This window comes from Rhipicephalus sanguineus, chromosome 10 (genome assembly GCF_013339695.2).
Source record: "Rhipicephalus sanguineus isolate Rsan-2018 chromosome 10, BIME_Rsan_1.4, whole genome shotgun sequence".
In the NCBI taxonomy this organism is placed as follows: Eukaryota; Metazoa; Arthropoda; class Arachnida; order Ixodida; family Ixodidae; genus Rhipicephalus; species Rhipicephalus sanguineus.
In genome coordinates, this window is record NC_051185.1 from 55973341 (window position 1) to 55990874 (window position 17534).

At 49.6% G+C, this 17534-nt stretch overlaps 1 protein-coding gene across 1 annotated transcript in view; it reads left to right on the forward strand.

Annotated features, from left to right (window-relative positions):
* Positions 1–16497, forward strand: part of LOC119371890 (caveolin-1) — a 117171-nt gene extending 100674 nt beyond the window's left edge. The window contains exons 3-4 of the mRNA XM_037642343.2: positions 12701–12943; positions 14154–16497. Of these exons, the coding sequence (XP_037498271.1) occupies positions 12701–12943; positions 14154–14279 (369 nt within the window). The 3' untranslated portion in view covers positions 14280–16497. The remainder of the gene's footprint in view (positions 1–12700; positions 12944–14153) is intronic.
* The last annotated feature ends 1037 nt before the right edge of the window (positions 16498–17534 follow it).

The following is a 17534-nucleotide window of genomic DNA, read 5'->3' on the forward strand; positions in this document are numbered from 1 at the left end:
ACTCTCCCGCCCTTCAACAACTCCCCCTCGCCCCCCTCTTGCTGGTTCGGTTCGCGTGACCACCGAGTCGAGTCCCCCCCTCTTTTCGCATGCATCTGTTTGCTTGCTCGTTGTGTCAGGCTTTGTTGCCATTGCCGACGGCAGACCAATCAACCCTCCTCCTCATCCGTTTCATCTCTCCCTTTTACGCCTCCCCTTCTCCGCTGAGTTCCTTGCGTTTTTTCTTTTTTTGCACGTCCTACCTGCCTCTTTCCTCTCTATTTTCCCTTTCGTTTCCTTCTATTTCGTTTCGCGTGTAGCCGCAACCTTGTTTCCATGGGGCCCGTAGGAGAGGAGCATAGCTGTAATATACATACGTACATACAAACACGGAGAGAGAGACACAAAACCAGCGTCGTCTCACTCACTCGAAGCTCTCTGGATGAGAGTGAGGAGGCAGCAGTCGGCCATCCGTGAACTTCGAAGGGCGAGCTGCTAAAAAAGTAAATAAATAAGAAAAATTGTCCATCACCGAGAGCGGCCGGACGCTATAGGCCTTCTATCCTTAATACCCACCACGTCCCGCGCCTGTCTTTTGTTTTCCTCCTCAAGCCCGGGGCCCCACAGGCACGGCCGGCCGGCATTCTGGCTTCTTTTACGTCTTCGCGAAGACGCCTCGTAGCCGAGCCGGTCTTTTCTCCCCTGTACATCTCGTCTCGGCCGAGCCGAAACTTTTTCCCTCCCCGCTTATTTCGCATGCAGATGCACTGATGGCCGAGCACCCACTCCGAAGGAGTAGAAAGAGGTCTGAACGTAACGAGTTGTCCGAAGTGGAAAGGCGCTCACGGTCACTGCGGCGCTGAATTACAGACACGCACGCATGCGCAGGCCGCAGATGGGTAGCGACATCGTTGCGTATTTTTGCTTCTTCATCTTCTTAACCTCTGGATCGGCTTCGTCTCGGCTTGCGGCTACTCTCGGAGGTCTGCGCGAGAAGCAATAAGAACATCGGTCTAGGCGTCGTCCCTGGAGGGAGGGGTGCATAGTGCAAGGGCAGGTCGCCGTCGCGTGCGAGCTTCAGCGTCGCAGTAAAGAACGCCGCCGCCGCTGTACGCTTCTTCCGGTTCTTCTTCTTTTGCCTTCCGTGCCAAACGTAAGGACACGAAATAGGCAAAGTGGAACGAGGAAGGAAGCAAGAAGGGGTGGCAAGACTGGAAGGTGTGTCAGGTCGTCGTGTCTGGAACTTGTCGTGCCCTCCCAGTCGATCGCTTGAGCGCTCTAGGGGGCGCACTGGCGCAGACACCCTGACTAATAATAATTGTTGGGGTTTTGCGTCTCAAAAACCACGATATGATTACGAGAGACGCCGTAGTGGAGGGCTCCGGAAATTTCGACCATCTGGTCTTCTTTAACGTGCACCTGAATCTAAGTACACGGGTCTCTAGCATTTCGCCTCCACCGAATTGCGGCTGCCGCGGCCGGTATTCGATCCCGCGACCTTCGGGTCACCAGTCGAGCATCATAATCGCTAGGCCACCGCGCCGGGTACAGACCGTATACATATAGATTAGCGAGAATCGTGGACGGAGCTCACCGCCCTGAGATTCCAAGCAAGTGTTAGTCTATCTAAGAAATCACTGTTTGCATAGGCCTCAGCCAACCTTCAATTTTTAACAAAAACAAGCAAAAAATCGTATGCCCTCTTCAGCGTTAGATGAGTCATGCCAACATTCATATCTCTTGTATTCTATCACTCCCGTACTCCCTTCCTTCTTAGTTGCAGAATTTATCATCACCTGTTATTTGCCTAGCATATACCCACTTTCACCCATTTCACTGAATGAACTAGAACGCCAACTGCGCTTATGAAAAGCGCTCGCACGACTTTGTCTGTTTGACCCAAGCTCCGTGAGCGTACCTACAGTAATGCAATAAAATGCCGAAGAGTCTCTGGCTAGAAGTCCATATGGGTTAAGTGTTAAACAAAGGGATAGGTGCGTAAACCAGAATCAATACCTGTCCGTCTTGTGTGCAAAAACAAACAATGAAGATGGAGTCGTAATAAGCCTTCAGCAGCCGTCTCCCTTAACAAGAACCCCTCGAGAGTAACGATTCCCAGGGGACAAGCCACTTTCGGACAGGTACCTCGAGAGACGTCCAGTGCACCAGCCAACCAACCAGCCGCGCTCAGCCAACCGACTGCCCGTGTAGGAACAGCCAGCTGTGTCTAAGCTCGGCAAGCTCCAGCGCTCGTTACGCACAACGACTCCTCCGCCGACTGAGCCTATCGGTTTCGAAGCCGGAAGGCCAACACACCAGGCGAACAGTCAAGACCCACTCTTGAGCTGCAATCAACCTGGACGCATATCAACTCCAGCCGGTCTGTGCATACACATGGAACCATCCAATCACACAAACCTCCCATCACCGTCCCCACTATGACGATCAATGCTCCTCGGAGCGGAGAAACCGTGAGAACTGTTCTGGTTGTAGGTATTGAGATAAGAGGCGCTTACATATCTCTACGTATACAACCGTGGGTAATAGCAAACGCCAGCCAATCGCTGCGTTGGGCACACGTGATTGCCGACGACGGTCAGCGATAGAACGAAGAATAGCTCATAAGGACGAAGGAAGACCAAACGGTGCGGTACATGGTAACCTACGTATATGGACGTTGGTCGAGAAACAATTGCGATGTCGCAAAAATGGAGAAAATGCATACGTCTCCATACGGAACTTCTATACGCGCCGTATGGATGAATAACTGAAGGAGTTCCGCATTAAGTGACGTCACAATTCAACAACAATGACGACAAAAACAAACAAATACCGAAAACCTAGGTTGTTAACATTGAAGACGGTGCAACGAGGTCCATGCACGGGCACAGTCTCCTTTTCTTGAAGCTCGGTGAATATAAAAAAAAGAAAAAAAAAGAGATAAATATGGAGAGCTTATATAGAGAGTGAGGGAAATAGCAGGACAAAGGTCTTCGTTAGTTTATGATTGATTTGTCTCGCTTTCGTCGTTGTTTTGTTGCGGTACGCATCAGTTACGATGACGCAGTGTATCCAAGCCATGGAATGATGCCTCAATTTGGCCGCGTGGAAGCGTTTCCTCCTCCGCGCGCTGACGACTATAAGTACGCAAGCCGCCGCGAAGAGACCGACCAACCGGTTGTTGTTCATCACCAATGTCCAGCCCTTCGTGATGGGAGTTTTCAACCACTGTGTTTTACGCCGCTCCGTGTACGTGTATCCGGGGTTCGGGGAGTTTTTCGAGCGTTACAGCGCGAAGCCTCGTTAAGGAGGAGGACGCATAAAGAAGCCGCCACGGCATCAGCATCCGCCTAATAAGGGTAATCGGTCACGATTACGAAACTATACGTTCCGGAGGTCATTAGCATGCGTATAAGACTGCGAGGCGCGCTCGGACGATGCCGTGTATACTCCGAGCGCGCGGGAAATGGGATAAAGCACGGAGCTTAAAGAACGCCGAGCACGCAAAACAAATAAACAGCCCCGGAAATGCGTGTAGGGAGACCCTCAGGTAGCGTAAACATGAGCCGCTTATACTTCCTTTGAGCTATGGTCAACATACACTGCAGAGTTCACGCGAAATAAAAATGTACGGGGAACGTTCTTGGGGGTGTAACCAACGATGAACGAACAACTTGAATTATAGTGTTCGTCATTCTGAGAGAGCTCATAAACCAGTCGTGATTTGTACCCATTCGTGATTCTTTGGCTCTCACTACCTTGTTGGAAAAGTTCCGCAAGAAAATCAGTAACCGCATTATTCATTCAGATTGATACATTATTAATACGAGATCTATATCGCTAACCGAAGCATAACGGAAGGTAGGAAAAGACGTTGAAATCGTGCTGCATACAGAAAAATGTTCCTCTAGCAACGCAACTCTTTCAAAAGCCATCATGACAAGTGTTGTATATCTATTGAGTTTTTGTCGCGTTCTGTGTCTTTCTGTTTGAGTGCACTTGAATGCCTTGATTTTTTTTTTTTTTGCAAAATTAGCTTCCCCACTCTAACCATCGCTCAAACATCTCCATCAGTTTCGCGAACAACGTAATAATAGTACAGACGATTAGCGTCGCGAAGTAACAGAGGTGTCACGTGAGCGTCACGTTCTGTTCGCCCTTGGTGCAATTCAGACCCAGCTTAATGTCATCGTGTGTCGTCCGGACGGCGCTGGCTTCCACCTCCTACTCGAACAATTGCATTCTTCTGGGCTGTTCTCTTTGTTCCTTATACGGTGTGACGCACACCACGTTGTTAATAAGCTCGAGCATACTATCTATACTATACCTTGACAGAATGGTATACCAGAGCCGCGTTTCCTGTACGCCAAGGTTGGGGGTTCGGTTGCCGACAAAAGGTGACCGCGTCGCGGCCGAGACTGGAGCTGGGTAGGGTTACGCGATTGTTTTGCCGAACCGTCGGGTGCACGTGACGCTGTGGGTATCGATACTCGCCTCGTGATTGCGAGTATGCATAGCGAGAACCAGACGCGAGCTCTCCAGCGAGATGCCTCTGAGTAAATGTAGAGTGCGTGCCACGTCTGGTTAGGTTAGAGTGTCTCGATGCCAGCGTTCCTTCGTATGCAGAGTGGGTAAACGCGCCGCCATATTGTGTCGTAGCGCGTAGGAACGCGCTAAACTGGCAACACCACCGACCCAATATTGTCACGGGGATGACGAATACACGAGAGAGACAGCAGCAAGTATATTTACAGTATTTACAAGCAACTGTGCCACCGAATGGCTGCCAGCAGCTCGCGCGGCATTCCCGCTTCTTCCTCGTCTCTTCGTCTCGTCCACAATGCCTCGTAACAATATGACGGCGACGCAGTAAATGGGTGTCACCTAGAGTGACCCAGAACCCTATTCTAGGTCACTCCGGTGTCACCACCCTCACGAGGGGAGGTGGCGCGGGCATCGAGACACCCTATAAGTTAGGTGCCCGCTGGTCCCGTGGGGCCTTAGCGTGCGCTCATAGATTTTGGAGGCCGTGCATGACCAGTCGCCTGTATGGCACTTTGCAGCAGGGCTAGCATGCATGACGCTGGTTTTTTTATTCCCTTTTGTTATGCAGGTTACATGGCAATCTTCGTTGTACATTTCGTTGTAACACGCATTTACTGCTTCATGTATTTAATTACGCTAAAGATCCACTCCAAGCGAGAGAGCGCGTGAGTTACTGGTGATGGGAAGCCATTTTCTGAATGAAGCCATTTTCTGCAGCCCTTTTAGAAAGCTTAGCTCGGCGCCTTGATGACTCCGGCAAAAAAAAAAGAAAGAAAGATCGGCCAAGACAGCGGTGTACATAATTCCTAATGTCGTTTTTGTAACATCGGCGTTGGAAATGCCGGAAGGACGCACCTGAGACTTTACATAGCTCTGCGCATGCGATGGCCTTTACAGGTGGTGAAATGCTTATTGAGCGTGTTTCTATAAACTGCATGCCTTTCCCTTTCCGCTGTCGAAGTTGTTTCCGCCGGAAATGTTATTTGCAACGTACTTCTATGTATAAAATGATCGCACTCTGTGTTGATACCTTCAGTTTGATCATATTTATCACCAGCAGCAAAGAGAGCTAAAAACTTGTCAGCGTCATTTCAGAAAGTATAGTCCGTTTCGACTGCCTCTGATGCTTACGTAATAATAAAAACAAACGTGTCATGCCGATATTTGTTTGCGAGTTTGTCGTGCGTTGAAAATTCGCACACTGTGTTCCCAACGCTCGCCGTGTTTGCATATCGTTCGCGCTCCCCCCCTCCCCCCCCCTCCCCCATCCTTCCCTTAATGGGGGCCAGGCTGAATGTTTGCTTTTGCGATCCGCACAGCCCGCGGTGAAGAAGATATTTTTAAGTCCGTCAGTCCTTCATTCATCCTCCTTTTCTGTATACATCCTCGCAAAAGTCTACGCACACTTCTTCAACGGGACGTGCGCGGCATTTGTTTACGTCCAGCCGCCACCACCCGCTGCCGAGGCAAAATTTAAGAGCTCACCCCCTCGAAGGGAGCACCAACCGGCAGCGTCTTTAAACACGCATCTCTCTTATTTTATTTATTTACTTTTTTTTTCGGAGGTGCGAACCACGCTTTCGGAGGCTCGCATCGTGTTCGCTCCATATTCTGCGGTTGCGCGCGTTTTCGCTTCACGATTTTTTGCAGGCTGAGGCCGAGATCAGTTTTCACCGTGTAAAAAAAAGAGCGCGCGAGCGTGCGCTTGCTACCTATATTTCACTCTATGGTTACGGATGGTTACGGAGGTATTTGCTGCCATGAAGTGCGTACAGAAAAGAAAACATTCGTGTGTAGTGCTTTGGGTTCACGTTCAAAGATGTCACTCCTCTTTTCCCATCTCCACCTACGTTTTCATTACAGCTTGGTAAGGACATACTGGTGGGCTAATTGGCTAGCCATTACAGTTTATGGCAAGCTCGCGTCGGAAACAAGTATTACACAGAACATTAGACAGACACAATTCTCTTCTTATGTTCTGTGTCGTCCCTGTTTTCCAATGTGCACTGCCAGAAGTTTTCACTGCAACATTCCTCGCGATGCCATTATGCAGTTGCTGGGTTGTTAAACACCGCAGTTTAAGTGAACTCGCTTGTTCTTTCGCGGGAATACTGTTGAAACGGGAGCATCGCGTGACGTACTATCGACGTCACATGAAACGCGAACAGCGGCAAGCATTCGCAATGGCATAGTGCAAGCCGTCCATTCATCACCACGGACAAACAAACGCCCATGTGCGCAGTGCTGCCAAATTGGACGTGCGCGCTTGTAATGGTGATTACTGGAAGGCATGCACAATATCATTGCGAATGCTTGCCGCTGTTCACGTTTCATTTGACGTCGATAGTACGTCCCCGAGCCCAGTTCGACGGCAGTTCCGATAGACCACGTGACGAAAGTAAGCCGGCCTTTGCTCCATTGAATTCGGGAGGGATTACCTTTCCGTACCTTCCGCAGGAGGCGTGGCCCCCGTATTGTCGTTGGTGGCATAGACAAAAGCAAGGAGACTTGGGCTTGTCCACGGATGTCGTGTCACCTCTGTACTTTCACTAGCGAGCTTATAGTTGCGCCGTTTTATCTTTGAAGATAACAATGAGCACTTGGCTCGTCCACGATACGCATGTGGAGCGTTCGACGTGGCTGCAAACACTTCTGAGTGGATCTGTCGGGGAGTATAACTTATGAACAACTCCCCGTCAAGTTGATGATTTTCTAAGGGCTCGTTTATCTTTGTTAGACACAATATTAATGAGAACTAACAGACAATAACGCCAAGGAAAGTATAGGGGGTGTTATATGTAGTATTTAGAACATAAATGTGAAGAAAGTAAAGTGGACGAAAAGATGACTTGCCGCCGGCAGGGACCGAACCTGCGACCTTCGAATAACGCGTCCGATGCTCTACCACTGAGCTACAGCGGCGGTCATCCTCCCGTCCACTTTTTGGGGTATATATGTTGATTTAAACGTAGGAGTGTTAGTCAGCGCCAATCGCAGCCATGGCGGCGAGTGTGGAACACTCATTTTTATGCTTGGTGGCGTCACGTAGCACGTGATCTTTTTACGAGCTGGCAGCTGACCAATAATCCCTCGCATACTACCTGAAGGCATTAAGTCTGACAGGACGAGACCCTCGCTATGAATGAAGGAAAGGAGATGATTTTCTAAGGGCTCGTTTATCTTTGTTAGACACAATATTAACGAGAACTAACAGACAATAACGCCAAGGAAAGTATAGGGGGTGTTATATGTAGTATTTAGAACATAAATGTGAAGAAAGTAAAGTGGACGAAAAGATGACTTGCCGCCGGCAGGGACCGAACCTGCGACCTTCGAATAACGCGTCCGATGCTCTACCACTGAGCTACAGCGGCGGTCATCCTCCCGTCCACTTTTTGGGGTATATATGTTGATTTAAACGTATACTTTCCTTGGCGTTATTGTCTGTTAGTTCTCATTAATATTGTGTCCCCGTCAAGTTGTTTCTCTAACAGGCCGGGCATAGCCTGGAATATATGACCCGCAAAAGGACGGGGGAACGCGAGTCAGACACCCGCACTTAGTCAGGTTCCATCTTTACGACTCACTTCCCTACCAAAGCATCATGCAGGAACCAACTTAAACGCGGAACGAGGTTTGGGAAAACTATTCTCATCAGAAGGGAAAGTCAACCTAATCTTTATAGTCGCGCCTCATATGGCCGCTGCGACGCATCTGTGTAGTAGAAATACACTTTCAGGACACCGAGATATTTGCTATGGAACAGAAACGTGCGTGTTCGTCGTGTATATGTACAAAAGAGAAAGTATAGCCGTCATATAGCGAAGCCCCGACAAGATGACACGTAAAGATGGCAGATGCCCTTGACAGCAAACGGCGCTTGTGGTCTACAGTCTTCGAGCTGCGTGTTTACACGATTTCCTTCCAGCGCTTGCTCGACCGGAAACGTCCAATCCTGGCATTTATCACGCGTTTTCAAAGAACCAGACAGTCGCCGACCGGCGATACTGCTACACACGTGCATGTAACACACCGTATACAAACGGACAAGGGAAAGGCCGCGCAGGGTCGCCGTCGAGAAGGACTCCGACGTGGCGGGACGACGGCGTAATCTCCCGCGAGCGGTGCCAGAAAGGACAATGGCACGTAAAGATAACATATACACGATCGTATATAAATACACGTGAAAGCATCAGAGAGTGCAAGGTCCTGTGTATTTACACGAGGAGGTTCTGGGTTGCCGCGTGTGTGTATGTACGGGCCAACGCCGGCGAGGGCGTTGACGTTCCTGAGGCCGTGTTCTGGCAATCGTTCGAGGCCAAGGTCTACATGTCTGCGTCTCCTCCGCTTTGACCTAGCTCTTGGCTCCTGTGCGGTATTACTGACTGCTCCGAATAGTGCTCTTCTGCGAGCTGTTTCTCGTCACAAAGAAGCATTCCTCGACGAATCGGGTCGTATTCTTTACTTCTTTAGCTGGTCGAGAGCAGCCACGGGAAGCAGGAACCACGGAATACTTTCCCTGATGCGAAGCCTAGCTCGATAAACGTCCCGACACGACGCCGTCCCCCTGAATATTAGCTAGGGTTCAAGGTAGAAATTCGCTGTGAAAGGCAACACGGAGTGGAAGCGTTCCTGTAGCGTCGTACGTAACGGATGATATCACGGATGACGTACTGCTCTCCTATCCCGACCTTCCGCGGTGCCTCTGGAGAAGAAAGGGACATTGGCCGGATCGAGACGACGCGACGCTCTTGCGACGTGTCATCTCACGAAACAATGTGGCAATCCCTATGACGTCAGTTCGGGGACGTTATGGAGGGCTTCGCAGTCAACAACGCCCCTCCCCCAATGGAGAACCGGCGCGTGCATTTGCAGCCCGTGTCAGAAACTTCAGTGCTTAGTAATTCTGAGGCGAACTATGCGACAGGCATACCATCCCCGTAAGTGTGAACACGAACAGTCCAGCGGCCCCTCCATGCGTACCATATGTACTATAGACAGACTATTTGCTTTAGAATTAGCAGCGTAGCCAGCGGGCGGGGGGGGGGGGGGCACACCGGGCCGTGACCCCCCCCCCCCTCCCCGAAATTTTGTTCTCTCATGGGATACAGAGGAGCACAAAATGCCACTCGACCACACTTACCTGTCTAGACTCCATGCCGGATCAAGAGGGTGCCTCCCCCTCCTCTCCCTGCGAAACAAATTTCTGCCTACGCCACTGTCGTCAGTACATGTAATTACACGTAGCAGGCGTCCTGTTCAGTTATGTCCCCTCAGCGTTTTCAACGTAGACGTCACGAATGGCATCATCATTGCCGCTTTTCCGTCGGTATAGAGTGGAAGTTGGAACTGTTCGGAAGGGAGGGGTGGCGTCAAGTTGGCGGCAATATTACGCATAACATATTTCGGTAGTCTAGTCTTCTCGGACCGCTCGAACAGGCCAATTTGTCGTTCTTGTCTTCTCCATTTGAACCTCCTTATTCAAGTCTCTGTGCGAAGCACTGCGGAAGTAGTCCTTGTCGAAACATTCCGGGTGTATCGCGGCATCGTCCCTACCAAAAAGAAAAGCAGTCCCCGCGCTGACTTTCGGAACTTTTCTTTCTGTACGCTCTGCTGCCAAACGACAGATAGATGTAACAGCCGATGTAACAACGCACGCCGCAGCTTCCACAGGCGGCCAAACATCTAAAAAGCCAACGCTTGCCCCGCTCCTAAACGCGGGGGCCTCCCGTCACGCCCTCGTGCGCATGCCTGACTCTTTTCTCTTTCTTCCCGTCATCGCGGTCTTCGTCACTTGACGTTCAGCAGACACGTCCTCTCTCTCGCCTTCCACAAGCCGCGGGGTCGCCGAAGACGGGAGGGCGCGGTGACGGCGCACTGCGACTGCGGAAGAAGAAGACAGGGCGTTGAGAGAGAAGCCTCAGCTTCCGCTCTCAAAAAGTTTCTTAGGAGCCCGACGTCGCATTCCCGAGGGGGGCCCTTCCTTCAACCCGAAACTCAGCTGGCTGCTGCTAGTGCCACTGCGAGCGGCGGCGGAAAGCCTTTGAGAGTGTTCCTCTCCCTCTCGAGGGAGCGGCTATGTTGTGGCTGTGGTGGTGGGCTTTGAAGCTACAGATAAGCAGTTGGGTGAAGAAGAGTGGGGGGGGGGGAGCCCTGAATTCCGTTCGTTCTTGTTAAGCGATACACGAGTCGCGTACAAGAAAGACCCGCCATTGTCCACGCTCGTCGTCGCTACCCCCGCTCCGCGCGACTATATGCCAAGAAGACAAAAAAAACTTAAGGTTTTTTTTGTCTTCTTGAGTAAAATAGTTTTAATTGAAGTAAAGACACTAGGCCAACGCTAAAAAAAAAGAAAAAAAGAGTAAAGGTTTTTTTTTTTTTTTTTTCGAGCCTGGTGGCACACTTGTCACCGCCCCGTTATAAAGGGGACGCTCATAGCATCCATCCATCCATCCACTTGTGACCCTCGCGTGCGAAGAAAAGGACCCGCCGCTCTTGCAGCCCGCTGATTCGAGCAAGCCCGCCGACTGCGCGCAAAAGAGCGTGTCTATCGGCTTTATTTTGGATCGGAGAGCCAGAGACGCCACAGTCGGGCCCGGTCTTGTCGATTTCGGTTGGTCTGCTTCGGGTTCTCTCTCACTCTCTGTTTGAAAAGGGTATCATTTCTTCCGCGTCGTCGTAGTCCTCTGCCTTTCGACGCCTTCCCCGACAGACGCCCTGTCTTTTTTTTCCTTTTTTTTTCGAAGCTGGGATATGTAATTCTTCTTGAGTGTTCGCGCCCTGTAGGATGCGATGACGTGCCCCGCGTGACCGAGATGATTGTACAGGAAGGGAGCCCCCCTTCTTTTGCGCCTCGTGGTAAACCGAATAAGGCTGGTGATGATGACCGGGGCCCTCCGTGCGTTACGCCAATAAAGGTGGTACATTGTGCTCGAGCTTTCGAAAAAAAAAAAAAGTGTTACATCCGAGGCACGCGCGAGAGATGTCTGTGATGGAACAACTACCCCCCTTTTTACACCCGTATGAGTGACAAGCGCTTCCCCCGATTGTCGAAGGAGGCGGGCGGCGCCGGCGTTCTCCATCTCGGTCGGGGACGTGGACTCCACTGTTCGGTTTCATTGTGCTACTCTAAGAGACCTAATTGAACATTGTGATAGACCTCCGATCAAAGTGCGCTGCGGGACAAAGGAAACCATTGAGACTGTACAGAAGTCGTCGCATGGTCAGGCTGACGTAGCAGTAACATTGCTAGATAGATAGATAGATAGATAGATAGATAGATAGATAGATAGATAGATAGATAGATAGATAGATAGATAGATAGATAGATAGATAGATAGATAGATAGATAGATAGATAGATAGATCATATCGCAGGGATTTGTGGCCGTTCCACGTAGCTTTGGAGATGAACCAGCCAAAAGACGCACAGAAGAGATAAGTGGCAGACACGACGACTCTCATCTCTGTTTCGTTTTTTGGCTGGTTCAAATCCTCAAGAATACGCACCAGCTAACCCGTCACCCTCGACAGCTACTGGAGTCGACGCCAGGTGACCTCCTGCCGCTTGGTCAGCTTGGGATGGTGGTTTCGTTTCTCTTCCTTCCCTTCCCCGTATGTTTACTCGACTATCTACGCTGACCTCATTAGTCCCCATCGCTCATTATGCGGGGAAATAGCCACCATATCCCATATTCTCTGGAACTACAGGGAAGACCCTCCCCCATCTAATCCCCTGGTCACTCCCTCACCCGTGGCGTGGAAAAAAACAACACTGTCGTCTAACAACCCGGGGGTCCAGCTTCGGGCCATAAACAGAGCCGTGGAGGTGGCTGACAGGCATGGTCTGGCAGAATACCTCCCCTTATAGATGACTCTAGGGTCAATAAGCGTTTTTCCTTCTTCTTCTTAAGTTCTTCTTGATAGTTAATTATTGTGCTTCCTTCTCTTTAAAATCTATCTTCTTCTGTCATCCTTCTTTCCCCTTCTATGGCCCAGCGTAGCTACCCGATAGTTCCCTGTTATTCCCTTGTTTTGCCTAATTCCTCCATTAAACTGCCACTGAACGTGCCCTGTCCTTTCTCGACTCTGCGTGGCTTTCAAGCCACATCTAATGGTTTTGTTTACGTATTATAGTGCTCCAAGTCTAAACCTCGCTCCTCTCTCGTGTCTTGCAGCTGGTGTTCGAGGACGTCCTGGCCGAGCCCGACGCGAGCCACGGCTTCGACGGCGCCTGGAAGCTCACCTACCTGGTGTTCTCGAGCACTCGCCTGTGGTGCTACCGGCTGCTGGCCGCCCTGCTGGCGCTGCCCTGCGGCCTCACCTGGGGCCTCCTCTTCTCCCTGCTCTCGCTCGTGCACGTGTGGCTGCTGACGCCCTCACTGCGCGTCCTGGACGTGTTCCTGCACGTCGTGCACAGGGTACGGTGCCCCCTTCCCTATAACACACACACACACGCACACACACACACACACACACACACACACACACACACACACACACACACACGCACACGCACGCTGCGTTGCTTAACGTGTACTGGGTGCAAGTTGCACAGCTGTGGTTCGAGACAGCATAAGTAGAAGACGTCTGGCAGCTGGAAGAATAGCCCCTCGAGATACTGATCGCAGACTCAAGAGTACAGTGAAAGCCACTAACCGTTACCCTTATCTCCATCCAAGATTAACGGCAGTTCATAGAGTTGTCTGAACCTTATGGCTTTCGGTTTCCGGTTCTTCTTTGTTCCACGTGACTCCTGGAAACTGTACTTCCACGAATGCCGTCTTGTCGGCGTGACCCGCGTACATGCATGATAGTGTGTACAAGGAGCATCCGGTTCCTAGTCTGGAAGCTTGTCGTCGGCGCTGGTAGATATGGAATCGGCAGTGAGAAGGTTAAGCATACGCGCCAGATTGGCTACCCTTCACTCAGAGAAAGACGAATGAAAGATAACGGAGAATGGAGATGGAGCTAATCAGGTCTCCGTACTGCATAGAGGAACTCGCTCACGTATGTAATCGCGGGTGGTCTTGCTGCGCGACAGGATGGAAATTTTGGCCGATTTCGTGCATGTGTATAATGCAACAGCGAGAATGGACGACCCACGACAAGCGCGGACATTTTTATTTTTTTTTTTTTTTGCTAAATGTATCCATTCGCGCTGTTTGTTATGCATAGTTCTTGTTCAGTGGCTTTGAGAAAGCGCATGCAGCGACGCCTTTGTTCTTACCATGCACTGACACACTTTGGCCAATGTGGCAGTGACCTTTCTTCCAAGTAAGACCTGTCGCCTAATACACTGTAGCCCATAGATGGCTTCTTCTGACGTCGCTGAAACTGCCGTGTTGGAGTACCAGAATGACGGGACGCGAAGGTTCTTTTGTTGTTCATGCACACATGACAAAAACGTTCCAGCGCTGCTATCACATTGAAGCAGGTTAGCTGCCACGTAATGCTGTCTTGAAGTCATAAAAGTCGCCATGTTTGTGAATACCAGTACGTTAAGAGCCTGCGTCCATGACGTCACGTGCAATCTATTAATATATTAACCCACGGAGTGGCATTGGTCGTTGAAGTAAGAGATCTACATTTTCTTCATTGCATGACTCATTTTTTTTTTCCCGTACGCAGGTGTGGGGCGGTCTTGTGCGGACCCTGCTGGACCCTGTGTTCCAGTCGATCGGAAAGGTGGCCGCCGACGTGCGCGTCACCCGAACGCAGGTCTACCCCAAGAACGACTTCGCCCACGATCCGTGAGGCGGCGCCGCAGGCGCTTTTCCGGGGCTCCCGTCCTCTCCGCGGTCGAGCCAGCGGATATAAATTTGAGGCGGTGCCGGAACAAATTTTTCTCGCGGAGGCCAGCGGCGGAAGAGAAGCAATCGGGGAAGGAGCAGCTCCGGAATGGCGCGGTGGACCCACGCACCCCCTCGTGTGCCATTTTTGGCGGTCGCGACGGGGCGAGAGGCCCACCCACCGAGCTTCGATAACCTCTGACCCCAGCCGTCTCACAATTAGCCCAACTACAACCCGTTACCCCACACCCAATTTAGTTTTTTTTTTTACCTCTGTGTTTCGGTTGGCAGTTTGAACTCCGCACCACTATCAGCCCGCCACACTGATAGCTACGAAGCAGTATCCTAAGAAACAAAGCAACAAACAACAAAGCGAAAATCCGAGAGCATTCGACTGATGCTTAGTGTCGCAATGACAGAGTCACCGCATATGGACCTTAAAAGACTGTAGGACTGGGTGTGCTGGTACACCGTGATAAATAGTGCATATCAGTGCAAATGACAAGAGGAGACAGAAGACAGGGCACAAAGTGCTGAAATAAATGAAAATAAATTTTTCTAGGTCAGCGCTTTGAGTCCTCTCTTCTGTCCCATCTAGTCATTTGCGCTGATGTGCACACTTAATCACCTGCGGACCTTTAATTGCTAAAGAGGCATTTGTGACTTGGCGTTTCAACGCAACACGCTGGGAATGTACTGATGTATTGTGCTGTACTCCAACTACGCCAATGTATATTGCAGCGACGGCCTTAAAGAACTTAAAAGACCTTTTTCTTCTCATGTGTGTCACGTCACAGATTCCAGCGGCGTAACCTTGCAAGTCCGACCATAGGCTCGACGTGTCACCGCAGCTCCGAAAATAAAACGGTCCAGCTTTATTGGAGCTTTCGTTCGGTTAAGCGCTACCTTTAAGCGTGACAACAGCGTAGACCTGTGCTGACGTGTGGTTCGTATCGGGCCGCTCTCGGCGATTTCGTAACCAACGTACCTAGTGAACGATTGTTGTACCACGTAATGGACCCCGTAAAACAGCACGTTGTACGTCATTGTATACTTGCTCACAGGAACACGAAGCTGCCATCAAAAAAATGCCTTTTTTGTGCCTTATAATATAATGCGCATCAACCAAAACTCCACGGGATGGTCGCCATGTTTCAGAATTGTCTTCTGTAGGTCATTGCAGAGTTCACAGACTGAAGCAGCCAGATATCATAAAAGTAGATTGACAAGTACAACCAGATTGTAGGCTTCCGTTAACAAGTTCTGGATAGTTAGGCCTAGCGAGGGCACTAAGCCTAAAGCTTCGTTATCGTTCTCCATGACGACCCGCTGGGCACTTGAAAGACAGGCTTTCACGAGAATATTGAGTTTGGTGAAGTTCTCAGCACGTCAACCTTCAAAGTAGATGTGCCAAAACGAAAACTTCTTTTAAGCGTATAACCGGTCGTTCAACGCATGCGCTCTCTGGAACTTCGCGACAATCCCGCGGTGCTCGAGAAGAGAAATACACAAAAAAAACAAATATTTTATATATGTCTGTATTCACGCCGTGACAGTATTCTCTTCGCTTAGCCCAATGTCCGTGTGTTTGCGGCGTGTGTCTGTGTGTGAAAGTTACTGTATCTTTTTTTTCCACGTAATGCGTCGTGTTTTTTTTATTTTTCGCATTTAAAAAAAAAAAGAATACGAGAGTATTTTATATACGCAGCTTTTCTCACTGAACTCATTGTCATAAGCAAGGCGGCAGCAGTTTGTGGTGTATGCCACAACGCTTCTCTTGCAGGTCATACGCGCTTCATCGTAAGACTGTATCGTGCATGTTTTTTGTTTATTTTTTTATTGCTTTTATTCGAGCGACATACGTTTTCGTAACGCCATAAGCTTGGCGAGTACAGAGAGGACTTTTTTTATACGAACAAACTTTTGTAATTTTTTATGTGTCATCGTTTCTTCTATCTCATCGAGCGCGCATCCTTCTTCATCGCAATGTGGGTCCACCGACACGAGGCTTGAGTCGTGCATCCAGCTGATTGTAATAGCATCACAAGTATTTTCTACGATGTCTGGAACAGAGCAGGGTAATAGCTCTGTGGTCCGAAAGTGCCGAAGTTTTGTAACCACGCTTCTCCCCTCCTTTTCTTTTGTGCAAGAAATTAAAAAAAAAGTAATAAAGTATCTTTTATCCATTTTAAATGCCAGCGTCGTCCTTTTGGTGCTTCAAGGTATTTGTGTGCTCACAAGGCCTTTCAGGTAAGTAGGGATAAGCTTTTTTTTTTTAATATACGCATAGCAGAAGCTCAGGAGGAGACGTAGGCTTGAAGAGAATAATATTCTTGCACAGGGTATGTCACTGGAGCCAACGTGTCGGAAGTGGTCTTGTCTTCCGCAAGACTGCCTTGAGGAAGTGGTGTAGTCTTCTAGGCGGTCTCGTCTCCCTCAAGGCTGTCTTGAGAAAGTGGTCTTCTAAGTGATCTTGTCTTTCTCAAGGCTGCATTGAGGAATACAACACCATTTGTCGGAATGTGGACTCCAGCGATAATACGCAGTGTTCAAGAATATTTAAAAAATATACATTACAGACACAAGTACGCGTTGCGAGAATTCTGCCGTTTCGGGAAGGGCCGGGACAACCGGGGATGCTATCCTGGACACTGTCAAATTCCGCCATCTTGTCAAATTTCGTAATGGCGGCATTTTAAGCCAATTGGAGAGGCCGAAGCAGCCCTCCGGGCCAATCAGGCTTGACCAATGGTAGAATTCGACAAAATCCGGAATAGCACCCCGATATTGCCAGAAGCAGAGCCTCCGAGATGAAGAGACGTTTCGCTACTTTTTCCACTAGGGGAGAGCACATGCGCAGGGGCGTCGTGAAAAAAAAGGCGGATTGAAACAGTGATGATATTTGAGCAACACAAACTGTACGTAGCTATTTTCGCATGGTAAAGTTGGCAAACACGTAACGATAAAAAAAGAAATGATGGGAAGTCAAATCATAACACCAGTTTCGCGTTATAGGTTGGTTATTAGAAAAATAAAACATCCAGTTCGGTGCTTCGATTCAAGAGTGTGACGCCACGGATTTCGAAAGTGTTCTCTCGTATTTCAGAGGTTGTGAATCACTAAATGTTTCTCATGCTCGTTAGACTCATTCTGAGGCTCTCTTAGAATACAATTACAGTGAGGCTTCACTGATGACTAAAAAATAAAAGCATGGTAGGTC